At 41.4% G+C, this 19,127-nt stretch overlaps 1 protein-coding gene and 1 long non-coding RNA gene across 3 annotated transcripts; one reads left to right on the top strand and one right to left on the bottom strand.

The window, feature by feature from the left end:
• Positions 1-393: 393 nt before the first annotated feature.
• SFPQ (splicing factor proline and glutamine rich) lies at positions 394-18,191 on the bottom strand. Of its 2 annotated transcripts, none has more exons than XM_083625534.1 (12): positions 17,164-18,191; positions 14,835-15,023; positions 14,409-14,710; positions 14,198-14,293; positions 12,430-12,626; positions 11,340-11,424; positions 11,021-11,138; positions 10,725-10,773; positions 10,521-10,642; positions 2,344-2,391; positions 938-1,007; positions 394-484 (listed from the first exon to the last, which is right to left on the bottom strand). In XM_083625534.1, exons 1-10 carry the CDS (start codon positions 17,875-17,877, stop codon positions 2,368-2,370), a joined length of 1,896 nt encoding a protein of 631 aa, XP_083481660.1. In that variant the 5' UTR covers positions 17,878-18,191; the 3' UTR covers positions 394-484; positions 938-1,007; positions 2,344-2,367. The 2 variants fall into 2 exon arrangements, with proteins under 2 accessions (XP_083481660.1, XP_083481659.1); XM_083625533.1 differs by having other exon boundaries at positions 2,344-7,825.
• LOC310767988 lies at positions 1,006-4,348 on the top strand. Its single transcript, XR_014551145.1, has 2 exons — positions 1,006-1,845; positions 1,894-4,348. It is a non-coding gene; the product is annotated as an uncharacterized lncRNA (long non-coding RNA).
• Positions 18,192-19,127: the final 936 nt, after the last annotated feature.

Genomic DNA, 19,127 nt, shown 5'->3' on the forward strand with positions numbered 1-19,127 from the left:
AAGGTAGCTCCTTTGTGACACATGGGGCAAGGCAATCCCTTAAGTAAACTGTTCCCAATCTATATATCAATTGTAAAACTTTGAACCTGGCCTAGTAACAAATAGGCATCCAGTTGTAGTATGTTGGTGGGGTATCACACTCTTGTTGGTAACCATGCTGTAGCATTCTGAAAATCAATTCAGTGGGACTTCCTCTACTATTACAATCCTAAGCATGTCCTACTCAGCCTTCTAGAAGCAGATTTTCACTTAAAGTACATAACTCCAGTTTAGCACTTCTAAACCTTGATAAACAAGAGTAAGAATCAATTTTTTTCCTGATCTGTTATTTTCAAGGAGTTCAAATTATATTAGAGCACTGCATGAACTTTTTATAAAGGAGAGTAATCACACTTCAAAGTTTGAATAATTTATTGAAAATTTAAGAGACTGCAACTGAAGCCCTGTAAACTTTCCTTTGAAATGCAGGAACAGCTTCTTTCTCCTGCGGAATAAAAGTTAGAAGCTTAGCACAGTATGTATTCAACAGCTAAAACAAGAGCAAAGTTTTAACAGCTAAACATCAGTGATGCTATTATTAATATTAAATCAGAACCTGGCATATCAGATACAAATTAACACAGCAAGTATATTAAGAGAAACATACATTTTAGCTACATTACCAGATTCTGAACCTCTCTATTTCCCCCTCCAGAGTAACAGGACTGCAGCACTGTTCAGAAGGATGTTTCTACTTGAGTGGCATCATTTGTATGCTTATCAGCATTTTCACATGCATAGTTTTGAATTAGAATTAACTTACACATAAGCAATTTTCTTCCTTCTAACACATTTATCCTGTGATGCCAAGTATGCATTTAGAAAATGGCTGCTTACAAAAACAAATTATTACGGTAAAAATGTCCTAAAGTTTAGCTGCAGCTATTCTACTACATACCTCTATAGCATAGTTATGGTTTTCCATTCTCCTTCATTCAATCGTGCTGGGACCTACTGGCTAATGCTTACTGTAAAAAAGTAAAGTTTGAATTACTACACGACTAAGAAAAAATCCAAATAGGCATTATTTCAAAGCTTTTCACCGAAGGTACGTTAAGGGTAATTTGGTACTGGGCTAACGGTGGGATAAACTTCACTTCTTTAGGAAAGGGACTCTCACTTCTAACTCAAAATAAAATGCTTCCAATACAATGAATTTTAGTTATCAATTCATTGTAGTATTAACATTCAATATGGGACAATTAATGTAATCAAAGGAAGTCACAGAATAAAGATCTACCACTTATACAAATATACCATTAAAGAATGGCCAAACCTTAGGTAACTTTATTAGCATCAAGCGAGAATTTCCTGATCTTTGCTAGTATATAGTTTAGGGGTTTTTTTTGCCACAGCTAACAATTAGAATTTCTTGCTTACCTCCCTGAACCAATATAACAAAGGAGACTCCCTTACAGGATACTTCTTAAGTGATACATGATAATAATTCTAAAATCATGGTCAACCTGTGTCTTGATTTGGGGACTTACAAACATAAAATGCCAACTAAGTAGCCATTTCCAAATGCAAGGGTAAAAACCACTTTTCCACTCCGTATTTAATGCTACAAATTTTCTGATAGCAAATCATTCATTTAAGTTTGAAAGTCTCACTTAGCACAATAAGGCTTACTTCTGAATAAACACCACAGACATCACTGTACATTTGTTAATTTGAAACCATAGTTGATCGGTTTAAGAAAATAGGCTTGCCCTTATCAAGTGAAGAAAAAAACCCAGAGCTAGTATTCCCTACCATACACCACCAAGTACATAGTACATAAATTGCACCAATCAATAGACAGAGGTAGACCTCTTCGGCTGCTACCTCTAGCGTTGCTAACCAATGACAAAGTCAGAAGGAAGAAACAGGATAGCGCAACAGGAAGGATAAAGATTACATAAGGTATATTGGGTAGACACCCTTCAAATAAAGGGCTGCATTTTTCCTCAGAGGAAATGGTTGGGGGCTACATACCAGCAGTGGGCAGACAAAGCAAAAGCAGGCAGAAACACCTTTTCTTTCTGTGACCCCATCCATTTGCTTATACCAGAAGGAAAGGTCAAACCTCCACAATGCACAGTGGAAATCAGCTAAGTGGCAGGATCCTGCAGCCCATGGCTCAGGTGAAAGGTGCAGGACTGCATAGGTGGATTCCTCCATCTTAAGGGTAGACGGATGATGGAGATAATCTAAACCCTTAATCACTGTTAACATTCAAGTCTGATCTCAGCAATCAACAGCCCCTATCCCTAAGTGTTTAGCACCTGGTCACAGGAAAATGCATTCATTTGAGAGTCTTACCTCATACACAGAAGCACTCTGGTTTCACCCAGCTGGTATTGCCTTCACCTATAAGGATAAGAACGGAAGTTACTAAGGGAATACAGACTGCAGAGTTTCTGAAAACAAAGTTTTAAGTTTAAACGTAAGAGTAATGTATGGAATAGTAAATTGAGGGGAAATTACAAATTCTATCAATATTCAGTTGTTGGGAAGTAGCATGGGGCACAAGTAGAAGCTGAATGCTTTATTTCAAATATTGAAACACATTATAGTGAACAAACACAACTAGTCTGAATAAATTAAATCCCAACTGCCAACCTAAGCATAAGGATATGCAGCCAGAGGTACGTTACCCCTTACGTGCAGATGCAAAGCCATTGCATTCAACTATGTGGTCGCTTTTCTGAATTGTTGCCATACACCCCCAACCCCGAAGCAAATAGTCCTTTGAACTAAAGGAAGGCCAGTCTAAATGTCTCCTGAAATCTTCACAACAGAAATTGGAATTTGTTTATCAATCTTTCTAGCTTTTTTTCTGCAGCTGTCCCTCTATTCCCCCCAAGTCCCTTTTCAGTCTCATTAAGGGCATATAGAGTGAAAAGACAACCTTTCCACCTGTAACTAACTCTTAAAAGAGCCCTTTAAGAGCTAAGAGACACTGCCAGCCAGCCAATGTGCCAGTTTCCTCAAGTCCACATCTTAGCTTAGTACTTTTGCAAAATGGAAGGAACACACATTTTAGGATAGAGCAACACAAATTTATGTTCTTTTCAATCACTAGCTATTTCCGTCATCCATTCCCACATCTCACATTGTACAGGGATTAAATGCAAGTTTTGTCTGAGGGGAATTTATATACACCACCATGGGTTTTCATGGGCACATGCTAATGCAACAATCCAGAGTGGGAAAGGTCTCCCTTTTCTCCTCCCCCTCCCAATCCCACCACCCTCACAGCATTTGCTTAACCCCAGTGAGTGGCATAAAGGCAGATCTGCAACTGACCTGTTGATTCCAACCTTGCTAGCTGTGATGGTGGAAAACAACCAATGGTCCAAACAAACCTAAAAAAGCACAATCTCTTCATATTGGGCTCCATTTAGAATGAGTGACTATAGGCCTTCCTGATTAGTTGGAGATCATTAGCAGATATTGTTTGAATGCCGATCTATCCTCAAACATCTGTTGAGCTATCAGGGAGGGACTGCAGCCAATAAAAGCTTTGCACACTCAGTATAGTAAAGCCTCCCTCCCCCACAAGGTTATGAAGTGCTTCTCTCCTGACAGCACCAGTAATCGGAACCGCCTAGCAGATTACGCATAATGTATTCTGGCACCACACTTCTGAGCTCTTAAGTCAGTTTTTGTAAGAAATCAAAAGTATTCAAAGACCAGAATGAAGAGTTTAAAAATGGAATACAATGCAAGCACTTTGTTATTTATCATGCCACTCTGACAAAGTGGTATTTTCAGCAGACGAGTTACTGCCTAGGATATGTACTGTATTTCTGTTTGTCACTGCATTTAAGTATGTACCCCACAGCCTTATTCCAATTCAACTGATCTAAGTGAGAAATATCTATTAAACCCAATTATGCAGAGATCCACACTTACTGGTTATCATCCCACACCAAGTAAACCCTGGGCATACTGGTCAAAACAGAGTACTGTGGCTGGTACATATTTGCAATCCAACTATTGCAGTTGTTTTATTGCATTCCTAGTGGAACTATTATCACTAGATTTTGGAGATCTAGCTTAAGCTTGGGCGGAATTAGTTGCACAATGCATATGATGCTCATACCAGTATTTCACACACACTTTTCAGTGGCAAACTGTTAAAAGTACAGAAGACATGTTTATCCAGTCTGAGACTGCTGCTGCTATACGCAAGATTCATTAATGAATCCTGCTCAATTATTTAAGTCCTTGAAATACAGTACCTATGTTTGACAGAAGCACAGTTCAGCCCAAAGTAAAATATTTCTAATTCTTGTGCCAGATCAGATGGAAAACACTTTTTTTAAGACACAGAATATTGAACTACCTAGCAAACAAAGCCAACAGACCTGGAGGGTAATACATGTTAGGTATGTAACCCCATTATGTATTTTCACCGTCAATGAAACAGAAGAAGCTACACCTTTTTGGTAAGATGTATATGGAACATGAGAAGTGGGAGTTCTCGATTTTTCAGTGTATCATTTGAACAAATTCCACAGCCATTATTCCACAGCCACCCAAACACATTACATAACTAACCACTAAAGTTACAAAACACCACTCCCCAACCAGCAACCAGGGCAAGTTACATATGAATATATAGCTTTCTAGCCAATAAAGGGCTGAAATGTGGATTTTGCCATGAAAGTGTAAAATGTATTAAGAGTACTTATTCCTATGAGCAACAAACAGGACCTTGAGTAGATATTTACAAGTTGTACTCCCTTTCCCATCCCCATTGATCTCTAAGAATCTTTTTGGTACACAGTAAAGATGGAAAAAAGTCATATGCACGAAGGAATCACGGGTCTGAGGCACACATCTCAGCATCACGGTTAGCTTGCCTAATGCTGATTGCAGGTTAGGCCTCAAATCTAAGCATCATACAGTATGAGTAGTGCTGCACTGAAATCCCATGGTCAGAAGTGTGATGCCAGAGTACCCCCACAGCAAGATTACACAGAAAGTCACCAAGTTAGATTATAGTGCTTTTTACCTACCTGTATGCAGGCGACAAAGAGAATCTCGGAGCAAGCAGGAATACTACTTCCAGGTCCTAATGTCCACTTGTGGTACTACGTTCCTCACAGTTATGCACTGCGAAAATGCTGACTAAGTGCTGTTATGTAGCAGGCCACTACTTTTTAAACAGTGTCATATTGCAGTCTCAAACTCCAGAAAAAAGCATGCTGCCACAAGTGGTTGCCCAGGAGATGCCAAGAAGTTGTTTTAAAAAAAGCAGATACCACAAAATACGCACAGAAACATAAATTCAGTTTTTCATTATAACTGGCAAGGATGTGGTTATAGCATGCTAGGGGTATAAGAACATGGGAAGATAGAGGAATTTGTACGGAGGCCCTTTTGTTGACTGAAAGCATAGTGGGCATGCAGAAGTGTAATAGTCACTCTTCTGCTCAAAAAGGACCTGCATATAAGCCCAAAGAAGTGTTTAAAACACATTTTTAAAAAGATAAAAACTAAATAGAACACCCAATTCAATGAGAACTCTGAATCAATTAATTTGCTGGTACCTGGGGTCCTGCTTATTATGCTTTGAAGTCAAACTACTATACAGGTATTTAAATGTGCAGTTGTCAAGACTTGCCAGGTAAGGTAAAAGAATAAACTGCAGCTCACTATATCTGTCCAGATTTAACATCAGCCTAGATTTAGACAGAATGAAACAAGAAATGAACCTTAGGAAGGTAATGGGACCATCAGCCTCCTTCACTCTTCAAGATTACAGTACTAGAAAAGAGCATGGTTTAGGGTATGTGCCAGCATCCTAAGGAAAAATGGCATGTAATCTGAAAAATAAACTGAAAATTAGTGTCCACGTCCAGAGACCCCACCACTGTCAATCTGAGTTTCTTCCAGTGGGTGTCACATGAACACCCTTTCAGAAAATGACCTGCAGGTGACTGAGCCCCTAATATCAAATGACAATGAAGCTGAACTTTTACGTTTCACTGACCTGTATACAAGGGTTTCTCTACACAGGTATCCAGCTCAAGAACTGCAAGTTAAACATTTCCCTACTGTTCCTATAGCAGCTGGTTTGGGATCTAACTTCCTGAAAGGTTGTGGAAATGTAGCTCAATCCAACTGAAACACTAAACAATCATCCAGCAGCCTTAACCACCATTTCCCAGCATTCTTGCATTTAAAATGTTGCACAGTACAGAGCTTTGTGCTAACAGTTTGTATGATCAAGATGTAATAATTGATGGCACCAAGGTTTATCTGCTCCTGTTGCAAACACATTACAGATAGCCTGTTATTGCCAAAACAGAGTAACACATTTGAAGGATTAAAAGCTGTAATAGTCAATTGTTGAATAGACATCCAGAATAAAATGTAGAGAATGGTCCAACCAAGCAGGTTGGATCTTCATTTCATCAACCACAGTATTTTTTGAACTGGGAAACACTGCTCCCAGCATTTTAGGTGCCATCAGGGTATGGAGTCCAGGACACCTTGAATTCATACATGTCTTTTAATAAGTTAAGGATGAAAGATTCAACCACCCTACTAGATTTAACACCAAATGTATAGTGTGGCCTGAGGTTCAAAACTTCCAAATTTTAATATTTAGAACCTCAAGCATCAGGTTTGTCTGGCAATTTACTACAGTGCAGGATGCTATGCATTATTAACCCCAAAGTGACAAAGGATACTTTCATTTCTGTACTCCAGTTCACAAACGAGAAGAGTTATAAAATACAAGTACCCCCCCATCCTGAGTGTTTTCTAAGCATTCCGATTAAACATTAACAGTAAAATAGGGCAGCCAGGTCATATAACACTGAACATGTTGGGGGCATGTCTCACTGAACAATCCTTTAAAAGAAGTTCAGATAGAAGTTCAATACAAGCCATGTTATGAAACCTGAAATGGGAGATGCTTTTAAGATACTCAGCAGCAAATACTACCAAATGTCTGCCAACACATTTCCCTTCTCCGACCATCTTACTCAAGACTAAAGTCTAAGTTTTGTGTATCTGCATCAGATTGCCTGTGCTTCCTTAACTGCAGGGCAATTAAACCCTTTAAAGCCCCTTAACACTAACTGCATTGCAACTTTGGTAGAACGAGCGTAGAGGTGTATTTTCAAGGTGAGTCCACCTCTTAAGTTATTTCATACTCATCTAGTTAGGGCTCATTGCATATTGATAGGTCAGTAGCTCAATTAAGACATTTTACGGCAAAGCAGCACCCAGGTCATGTTGTGCCAGACACCAAATTAGATTTCAAACAATGTATGCACAATGGAAGGTGCAGCGTCTTTGCTCTGTATACTTGGATCCAAGAAGGATAACGTTTACGATATAAAAACCATTGCTACATTTAATCTATTTATTTTAGCACAGTAAAAAAAGTTTACACTTGGGAATTCAAATGGCACACCGTACACTGCCATCAAGGTAGGGACGTTATACATCAAAAAAGCTAGGTTTTGAACACTGCATTACATAATTATATTTTTCTTGCCCAGACCACTTACAAATTCTAGGTCATTAAGTTTCTAACATCCATAAAAACATAGCTTTCTTACTAAAATGCAAGAATTAAAAAAAAAGTAGTGTCTAAACAAGACAAACGAAACAAACTGGAATGAAAATCTACAAGTCACATCTAAAATCGGGGTTTTTTGTTTGGGCCTTCATATTCTTCTCTCCCTCTCCCATAAGCTGCTGGAGTTCCAGGCCCCATTCCTCTAGGGCCCTGGCCACCTACAGGCCCCGCACCTCCCTGCCCAAATCGCTCTGGGCGCTATTAGAACATATTAAAGAGTTCATTATATGTAGTTGATGTCCATGTGTTTTAAGTATATATTTTAGAAGGTTCCGTAGTCAACGTTCGTCGATACAATCACCATTGAGCCGATCCACAGGGTACCGGGAACATAGAAAGGAAAAAAGGGTAATTTAATAATTAGTTTAATTTAATACATGCCTTGAGGTATGTTCCCAACTTGATCCATTCTCAAATGCCTGCTTCAGCAAAAAGATCTCCCTGAAGTGCTAAAAATGTAATCATTAGTATAGGCTTGATCTAAGAATTGTCTCAAAAAGAGCGTTCTGGGAGTCTGCCACAATTACTTTGCTCATCTGTACTGCAGCACAAAGTTGTCAGTCAACAAGGCCCAAGTAAGCCTAGCCATAGGCCAGGTTCAGCTCCCAAAAGGAGTCATCTTATGTAAAGCAGATGACTACTCACCAGTTTAAGAGTATGAGACCATTCTTTTTGTCATGACTCAAGACTACAGTCTGCTTACTGAAAATGCAGAAATCTGAGAGCAAAAGTTGTTAAGACACCAATGAAGAACAAGGAATAACATGAGCCTAATGATAGATTTACCTAACCAAGACAAAGTAATATGAACTGTTTGCACAGCCTTTTGCTTTTTAAGTAGTTTGACTGCTCTAAACAGCCCCATGGAGGTCCCTAACCTCATGAGGTTTAGCAAGAAGTCCACTATGACTCTGCAGTTACTGAACGCTTTCAATTGGTTTCCCATGGATTCACAAAAGTTCAGACAATGATAAAGCAGAGCAGTTAACTTTCCAATTATCTGCTGTATTTTCTTTTATTGAGCTATTAGGCACCAAGTAGAGTGAAATGGATCAAATATTTCATGTTTAGTCCTGTGACGTTAAACCTAGAACTACTTTCATACAAAAAAGGCTTTCTAGAAGCCAATTCATTCAGCATGGCTCCTTTGAAAACTAACTGTATGAATCCCTTTAACCAGATACACATGCAGATTTATTTTGTGAAAGGCTCATATACACACCCAGTTTTCTCCCCAGTAATCCCACAAACCAAAAACCTAGAACGCTCCAACCACAAAAATCACTAATGACAAATCACATGCATGAGCCCTTCACTGATTTGCATAGGTATCCAATCTTGGAATCACCAAGAGTCTGGAATTCCTAGTGTGCAAACAAGCAACCTTAGTAAAATTTCCTCCTGGTTATTTTAAAATACCCGAAGGCCAAGAATGAGCGTATCCTGTGAGGAAAGTCTACTTTTAAAGGTTATTAGCAGGTAAGGCAGCACATTGCTACATGCAAAGCACTGCCCACTGGAACTTCAAGCATTCTTCCAATACCACCAGTTCCAAGACTTTTGAGTATTTCATATGCACTGTTTATACGATTTCAATAGAAGCCTAAAACTAATCCTTTAAACTGCAAGGTCACTTAGTTCCTAGGACACCATCTTAAGAACTAGTTTTCCTGGGGGGGGGGGTGTTTGCACAAAAAAAGTGGCACACAAGGTACTAGTAGTTTATCTTAGTGAGCAAAAAGCTGTAATGCACACATTCATCTTGTCCCCACACTTGGCCATGAATTTTAAATCATGGATTAGAGCATACCCTTAAGGTGTATGTGTACACCACACCAGCACTGACTACACTTGGATTACAGAATATATTTTTTACCAGTTATGAGCACTGCTGCCATGCCATTACGTTATTCAAAGCAGGCCCAGAGACCATACCACACATATAGTGTGACTGCATATTTTTACAAGGCCTACTGTACTAGTATAGGCATAATGCATGGAGGAAAAGTCTATCAATATATCTACTAGTCCACCATGGCTATACAGAGCCTCCAAATTCAGAGGCACTATGCATCTACATGCCAGTTAGCTAGGGAGCAGCAAATTCAAAGAGCTACTGCCTTCATGCCTTCCTTGTGGTCATCCAGATGCATCTGATTGGCCACAAACCTTTGATCTCATCCAACAGGGCTCTTAGGTAATTTAAGCAGTATCTAAACATCGTGACCGAATTATATATTGTCCTTTAAGCATCAACAAGCAACTTAATCAAGAAGTACCGTACAATGAGAACCTGCCTACCCCGAGCAAGAACTGCTTTGTTCACATGCTATGGCAGAACCCAACAAATACAATACGGTATACTGTTTGTATTTGACTGCTCACTACTATCTACCTGTGACTAATCAGCTGCATTAAGTAGTAAAAAGTATGGGTTTCACAGGGTGCAGTGATTATAATTAGGCTTGGAAGAGTGTGCCTCCATCTATTTTACAAGTATTTCACTATCACTTTTATGTCCCACAGTTAACTCAAGTTCAGAAAGTGACAGACCACTTCTGCTCATTAAGCTAACAACAAGAACTTGTTGTTTTTCCAAAGACATGACTTGATGAATTCCTTCCAAGCTTAACCAAAGAACTCCAAACCCAACCAGCTACTGTAAGAGCAATACCCGAAGCAGGAGTGTCCAAGTAGACCTCCCACCATACCAAGCAAAGACATGGCTCAGTTTTCATTGCCCAACAAGCCCCTTGCTTTGCACTATTCACACTTCTGGAAAAAGGAAGCCTAACTCAAAATGCAGATCACCTAGAATCAAAACAGGCAAGAGGTGCTTCACATCTACGGAATTTGTTTGGAATTGAAGTCAAGCTGCCACAGGATACATTACCATATCACTTCCCATCATGGAGCCACTCATAGATGCTTGTCCAACTCCAGGACTGGTTTCATAGCCAAGGCCAGTACCACCTCCTAAAGGTGGGAATTTCTGAGCAGCTGTACCATAAGGATCTATAAAAGAAATCCAGGTGGTTATATGCAGGATAGATTACAATCATTCTTGTGTGAAAGGTTTAACTGGAAAATTATTTACCTCCCATGTTCATTGTGCTGGTACCTCCCATTCTCATGTCCCTCTCCCTCTACAAAAAGCAAAATACAGAGTTTTAGCAAAGAGTAAAACACTTCATGCTTTGCATTCTTGGTACACAAATCAGAGTAAGATAGCACTATGTCTCATGAGATTGCTGAAATAGACAGCAAAACTGGAGGAATAATTTAGAATTCCAAGTACAGAATCAAGAATGTATTTTGAACTCCTAGGGATCAAAACATGAGGTGCAAGCACCTGGGCAACCAATTAATGGGATTCTCATAGCCCTAACTTACAGGGTCCATGTAACCCATTCTACTATAACTTTCTTCTCTCTGTCTTCTCATTTGTTCTTCCATCTCACGTTGGCGGATCATCATCTCTTCCTCCCGCCTACGGCGCTCTTCTTCCTGTCTGAAAATTCAGATTATCCATTAGATTCCAGAATATCACTAAATTCTGCATCTCTGTAAACTTAAAACTCTGTACTTATTAAGTGTCATGAAACTGTCAAACTTTGTTGAAAGAGCCAACGTCAATGATAATCTCAACACAATTAAAGAAACAAACATGACAAACAGCACTCCAAGACATGAAACAAAAAAGTAGTTTTACCTCAGCTGGATTTCTTTGCGTTTTTGCATCTCTTGATTGTGAAGTTCTTCCATACGCCTCAGTTCTTCTTGTCGCCTCATGAGATCTGAAAATTTGATTTAACATTATCACCAATTCACAATCTTGCTCATTCCAAGGCAGAATCAGAATTTTTTAAAAAGCAGTCATGTATGAAGTTAAGCTAAAGTAAGTTTTAGCAGTGAAATTCTTATCCCCTACATAATACAACCAGCTGTCTAGTTCCCCTGCTTAAACTCACATTGTTCTCATCAAATTTATAATGGCATATACCGTATTTTTCGCCCTATAGGACGCACTTTTTCCCCTCCAAAAATGAAGGGGAAATTGGTGTGCGTCCGATGGGGCGAATTCAGGCTTTCAACGAAGCTTGGAGCACTCTCTAGGCTTCAGGAAGCTATCAGCAAGCCTGGGGAGCCCACGGGAGTTCCCGCAGGGCTCCCTATGCTGCGGATAGCAGCCTGCCGCCCAGCGCGCCCTGAAGCAGAGCGCCCCTCATGCCAGGCAGATATCCGCAGGGCTCCCTAGGCTGTGGATAGCAGCCTGCTGCATGGAGCGCGGGGCGCGCTGAAGCAGAGCGCCCCGCGCTTCGGGCAGACATCGGCCAGCCCCACAAGCTCGGGGGACAGCGGGGAGGCGCAGCACCGCCATCCCGCTGTTCCTCGACCTGGTTTGGAGGCTGGCGCTGGGGAGAAGGGATTTAGGTACTTTAAAGATTTCTACAGTTAGCTCTCGCAGCAAGATATCATGTACTTTGCACTGCATAACATATTTGAATACAATAGTAGGTCACAGAATCCTAGCACTATAGAGTTGGAAGGTACCCCCCAATAGTAGTCTAGCCCTACCCCGGCAATGCAGGAACCAGAGCTTATTTAGCCTCTGTAGGAATAGTGGACCCAGAAGGTTCTGCAGAACCCTTTTACCAATAGGTAAAGATGCTTCTTCCCAGAAAAGCTCACATAGCTTCAGAAGGCCTCAGTTCCGCTGATAATGCTCTTCAGGCAAGTTTTGCAAGCGCTCTGAGTCTAGAGAGGAGATGTGGAAAATCAATAAATGACTGGCACAATACCTTGGCGCAAAAGATTTGCCTGATGCTCATGGTATGCATCTTCCATTTCACTTTCCAGTTTGTCCTTGGCATCTTTCATGTTTTTCTCCACCTGATCTCTCTGTTGTTTCTCCATTTCATCCAAAGACTTCCATCGCTGAGAGTATTCATATTCGAAACTTCCAGGCTGTGCAAACCGTGGAGGAGTCTCTCTCTCCCTAGATACCAATTGAAAATCCAGTTAATAATGACAGTAGAGCTAATTTGCCAAAATGGTCAGCAGCAAGAAGAAATGAGAAATTCAGGACTAGTGAAAATCCATATGGAAAATTCAGAATTAGGACATAAAGGAATTTTTAGATTGGTATCACTATAGTTACTGAGAACCATTAATATATGATAGGAAAAAGGACCAGCTAATAAAACTGCACTGAGAGTTACTCTTCTGATTAAGACAAATGAACAGAAATATTGGGTGGGAAAAGTACTGCAGAGAATTATCCACTTTTATAAATGTAGTGTTTCATAAAATAAAATTAAAGACAAAAACATGTCCTTAAATAAGCCACTGAAATAGGTAAGTGGAATCTAAAGTAACACGTTGGATGTTTTCCTTGTCTCCGAACAAGGCCACACTAATTTCTGTTTTCTTTTCTAATAAATCCAATATCCTGTAGTTATGTAGTTCTGTTCTCATTAGGATGCAGGGGCATACAATTGATTTCTTAAACTTCTGCAAACCTTGGGGTGCCCTTCAGCATACTGATTGATACCTCTCTCATTTTTCAGTGGTTCTGATTTGGGCTCTAATCCTGTCAGCATTAAATCACGTATTTAAAATTCAAGGTATACCCAATACTAGCCAAATGTAAAATGTGTCAAATTGCTATCCCAAAGCAGCAGAATTTATGTTGTGCTAGCAGGTTTATTGCCCTTTCCCTCTTAACCTTAATGGAAGGCAGGGGTGGAAAACCCATGTCCCATGGACAAACACTGCTGACTTCAGCCGATGTATGGCAAGACAGGGTAAAATTCTGAATTGCACTGCTTAAGTATTTCGCCAGCCAGGGCTCCTGCTCATCAGCTAACCAGCATGGGCTATATATCTGCACAGACAGCCAAAGCAAGTATATAAACTGCAGGCTTCTTTCTTGTGCTTCCCACAGGAGGGAATTGCAGAAACAAAAAAACCCCAAACTTTTTATTGTCTTCATTCCCCCTTCAGCTGCTGCTGCTGCTCGCTCCTCCTGCAGCACTGGCCAGGTGGTAATAAAGAGGCTTTGACGGGTGGCTAAGACAACCCGCCTGTCAATCATGTTGTGTGATATCATGTGATTGACAGGTCTGAAATCCAACAAACCTGTCAAATTTGGTGTGCAGGATTGATTATGACAAGGACTTGGCCCACGGAGCCTCAATTTCCCAATTCTGGAGTAAAGTATGCTATTGAATTCCCATGTCTTGGAGTAATCCCACATAAAGTTTTAATTTCAGCATCACACTAATTGCATTTTACTGAATTTCGGACAAGATATGTCACTTCAACGACTTTTAGCTATTAACAAAACTTTTCAGATACATCATGTAATATGATGTGCATTTAGTAAGCAAAATTAACAATCAAATGAATATGTCAAATCAGATCTCTATCCATTTAGCTTAATGGGAAATTTCTCAAGGTTTTTTAGATTCAGAAAACACACATCACTGAGAAGGCGTGACTGACAGACCCCCAAATAACCAGAGTTTTTAAAAAATCTATGGTAAAATCAATGGTAAATGTGCTTACTTTTGATACATTGGATTTTTCTGAGCCAGCTTTTCTGGAAGACCATCTTCATCATCCAACTGTTCAAGGGGCTCCACAATAACAGGTCTTGGAGTACTAAAAGTAAGAGCAAAAGACACTTTAAATAGTTGCTGGAAATTTCAAGTTGCATGTAATGGATTAAAAACTACCATAACCACATAAATTCCAATCAATTATTACATTTACTCACGTTGTCAAAAGAAAGACACCTTCAGAGCAACGTTCAAATGCTTTCCGAGCTGCTGGCTTAGATGCAAATTCAACAATGCCCTTTCCTGTTGATCTGCCACGATCATCTACAATCACAATAGCTCTTTCGATTGGGCCAAACTGAGAAAATGCTTCCTCCAGCAATTCATTGGATACATATGGGGAGAGATTACGCACAGAAAGAGCAGCAGCATGGGTGGCAAAACGCACACGAAGCTGCCGTCCTCTCATGGGAGTATCATCAAGTTCAGCCTTTGCAATTTCAGCCAGAGCTCGGGATTCCTGTGAATAGATTAACAAAAATGTTACACATCTTTTAAATTCTTAACCTTCAAACTATGCAGAACGTTAAGCAATAATATATTATGTATAACACATATGAAAAATTTATAGAAATGACACTCACCAGTTTAATAAAGCCAAAGCCTTTTCCTTTATTGATAAAGACTTCACCAGGTTCACCATATTTAGAAAATAACCTCTTAAATTCCTCCTCCGTTATATCAGCAGGCAAGTTCCCAACAAAGAGACGACAGCGCTGTGTGTAGGTTTTCTCTCCAGGCCGTCTCAGAAGCGACAAATTGGCTTTAAAGCCCTAAAAATACAATTAATGACACACTTTATTTACTAAGCTTACAGGAACTGCTAACTATGCAGAATAACGGTAACTCTGCAAATATTAAGCGAAATACGAACCTACTCCCAAGAATAACAGCAGCTAATCTGTATCACCCTCCAGATTTTGCTAAACTATAACCTCCTATTGCTTACATTTAAGGCTTAAGAAACCACTTTTCAACAAATGTTCTAGTTGCGTTGTACATCAAAAATATCAAAAAACATACATAGCAAATATCTATAACTACATATAAAAAATCATCCCTGACTATATTGGCCATAGTAGGTGGGGCTGATAGGAAGTGCAAGGTTCAGTAACATCAGGGTATGTGTGTTCCTGATTCCCCATGTCTGCTCTAAAAGACAATCTGTAAATGTACATAAGAGAAGGAGTTAAAAGTAACTTAACTCCTTCCCTTTCTTATGTACATTTACAGAACTGCACACTTCCAGTGCCTTGCTACATGCATGTCAAAATTCCAGACCAGCACACCGATTTGTAATAATCAGTTCCACTCTTCTGCCCCACCCCAAGCTATCACCTTGCTTACATAGCCAATGGTTGCAATTTTTTAATAAACAAGTTTTCCTTAGACGGAAAAAAAAAACCCTAGCAAGCAGCTTTATAGCCACTTGGTTAGTCATTTTCCATTCCCATTCTACTAGGCTTCACAATCAATCAGTGTACATGTTGCTCAACTCCTATTCCAGTATGTCCGTTTTTTTGGAAAGGAAATATATTCTAATTGATGCCTGCCACAATGCTGTCTTTTTATGACAATTGCAATTTCCAAAGTACTTCAAAGTTTTCCACCCGTCATACCAAATTCTTACCAAAATATGCTCCTCTAGACCAAATAACTCTTTCCAAATTACAATCATGACAAAAAGTATTTGTCAAAAAGAGCATTAATTTCCTTATTGAACACTATCCCTACTAAACATACGATCTGTACACTCACTAGAATTATCACTGAACATAAATTGGAGTTTTATCAGTGGCATAGCGTGCTACAGTCAATGCTTACATTTCACAGTCATACCATGCTGCATTCTGTGGTATAATCCTGCTTTGGAAACTAGCTTTATTACGGCCACTGTAGCTCATCAAACCCACCCTATCCCCAAGTCTGTGAATACAGCGCCTCCAAAACAGAAACAGGCACTTAAGCTCCAGTCCATTCAAATGTCATTTACTGAAACAATCCTGTTAATACCGTTCTTCAGAGTTCACCAATATACATGGCTAGAATAAATACCTACACACAAGTACAGACAGACTTCTATGACAAGCCAAATTCCTGCCTTTTCTACAGCAGCCTCAGTACAGCCAGCCCCTTATCTGGAGCAAAACTCCTCTCAACAAAAAGCATTCCAGACCACTGTAGGGCTAAAATGCCTACATTTCTCAAGAACTAGTAAGAGCATATCAGCAACCATAATGCAAGCTCTCCTTTGCTCTTTACTCACACCCATCACACTTCTACACAGCCTTTGGGACGTTAATGATTTCCCACTCCGCTCAAAAGTGTTTTCCCTGTCAAACTGCAATAGGCACAATGGGTATTCGCCTATCTCAAAAAACAAATCATTTCATTTGTTAAGTATATTGTAGCGCTAAATGCCTGTCCTCTCTCACCCCCATCTTAAGATCCGTAAACTACTTCCAGTCACTTTATTTTCATTAACAGCTTTAAAGCGCCACCTTTAAAGAGCAAGATTTCCCATTGCTGTTGCTACGACAGAATGCAAAATCTGGAATAAGAATTTTGGGGCAGAGTAAACTTCGGGACAAGATGTGAATAACGGTGGACGTATTTTTTTAAAAACCAAGATACCACAAGATTTAAGTTGAGGGAGTTTTACCTATTCAATCCCACCACTGACGACTCCACCCCTTTCAGCGACTCATGGCCACGCCCACTCCTCCGAAGCAAACGCGCGGAGCCTCTCCGAACACTACTTACTACCTCTTGCACATGCGCACCTCAAGCAATCAAAATGGCGCCGAGGAACGCCGCACAGGGCGAGGAGAGAATAGCGAGCCGTATGAGCCGCCATCTTGTCCCGAATGCCTGTCATGACAGGGCTTGTTAAGGGCCCACAAATCTACCCACCTCCGCATCGGACATTTTCTCCCCGCCGGCACCCTGCTGTTGCTGCTGCTGCTGCGAGTGCTGGTGCTGCTGCTGCGAAGGGTGCTGGTGCTGGTGTTGATGCTGGCCTTGTCCTCCGCGCCTCTCGCCGCCGCCGCGGTGCTGTCCGGGCCCTCCGCCCTTGGGGCCTCCTCCTTGTTGGGGGCCTCCCGGCCCGCCCTTTAAGCCACTTTGTCCTCCGCCGCCTCCGGAGGACTGACCGGGACCCTTTTTAGGGCCCCCCTGGACCGGACTTTGGCTGGGCGGCGCAGACTGCTGCTGAGACGGCGGCTGATCCCCACCTCGGCCGCCGCTCTGGAGCCCCGCGGAGGCAGCCGGAGCGGAGGTCGAGTTCGGAGTGGGGGCGGAGGAAGAGACCGGAGGCGCTTGGCCGACCTGGTTCTGGGTGGGCCCCACGGAAGGCGACGCGGCTGCTGGGCTGGAGGAAACGGATACGGAGGCCGCGGAGGAAGGCGGAGTGGAGGCCGAGCTGGGTGGCTTGGCAGGCTCCGGCTTCGGGGGGCCTCCAAGACCACCGCCAATGTGGTGGTGGCCCCCGCGGGACTGGCCCATCCCGCCTGCCATGCCCGGCGGCGGAGAACGGAAGTCGTGGTTCCCCGGGAGGCCGCCTCGGCCTCCGCCGCCTCCGCGCCGATGGAAGCCGCCTCCACGGCTACGGAAACGGTCTCTCGACATGGCAAAAATGGTGGCGGTTGGGGTGGTACCGTACAGCGACACGACTCTTTTCTCCTCCTCGGAGTCCGACCAAGATCAAAATGGCGGCAGGCGCTGAGGTAAAAACGGCCTCGCTGCCGCCTTTGTCCCACCTTTATATAGCCTCGCAGTACAAGCTCAAACTCCGCCTCTCTTTCTCCCCGCCACGGCCAATCCAATAAACAATCGCCCTGGTCGGATTGATGGGGACGTTAACCAATCAGTTTGTCAAGTTGTTTCCCTCTCAGGAAAAAAGGGCGGAGGGAAAATCCGCTTCTCCCTCTATGCAACTCACTAAACCAATAGTGAGGCGCAATACAAGAAAGATTGACAGGGAAATTATACAATAGGCATTTGAGTTGGTAGATAGAAGGCGGGCAACGTCCGTTAACTTCTCTCTGCTTTGATTGGGTCGTTTGGTCAGCAGAAGGCGTGGCTTACTAATATATGTAACTAATAGAGAGGTTCAGATTGTGCGCATACCAGAGAACCTTGCTGCAGACTAGCCGGAGGCTATGGGTGCCACGTGGTTCGCTATGGGTTTAACCCAGTTTCATTATTACGTGCATCGTATAATAAATAGCTGTGCAACTGTTACCATTATATTCCCATAAATGCTGTGTTAACGTGGTCATGACAGTAATCTTAAAACTGCTATACAGTATAGCTAAAGTGGGTCCAGCACCAAACTGCTACCATGGTCCTTTTTCACTTGCCCTGCTGTTCCTGCTTGCAGTTCCCCACCGCATGCCAATCCATGTGTGCACAATTTAAGGTAATACCTCATGCATGTGATGGAAAGTTTCTGCCATAATCAATTTAGGATGCAACAAGACTCATTTTTGCTTGAAACAAACTTACACAACAACCCTTCTGTATTTGGGTGAAAAACGTACTGTATTTGTATGCTTCAAATTAAGGGAGCTAATAGCAAAAAAGACCAGAACAACCGTAAAAGAGCAAATTTTAGCATTTATCATATTTTCTAAAGTTAACCATTTCATTTGCAGTTGCTTGCCTCTTTCACAAAATCATAATATCCAGAGTCCTTTGGGAAGGAAGGAAACTGACAAACCCATGCAAAAGTTTGTATTGTAAGCCTGCTGTGAAATTAGCAGGCCCCATTGCTCAAAAGTAAACCCCCAGCATGGTCACTACCAGAGATTTTTTTAAAGGGGGTACTCAATGGTACGCAGTGCCAGCACCTCTTTTTTGTTGTTGTTAAAAATTGT

This window comes from Podarcis filfolensis, assembly GCF_964270895.1.
Source record: "Podarcis filfolensis genome assembly, chromosome: 8".
Classification (NCBI taxonomy): Eukaryota; Metazoa; Chordata; class Lepidosauria; order Squamata; family Lacertidae; genus Podarcis; species Podarcis filfolensis.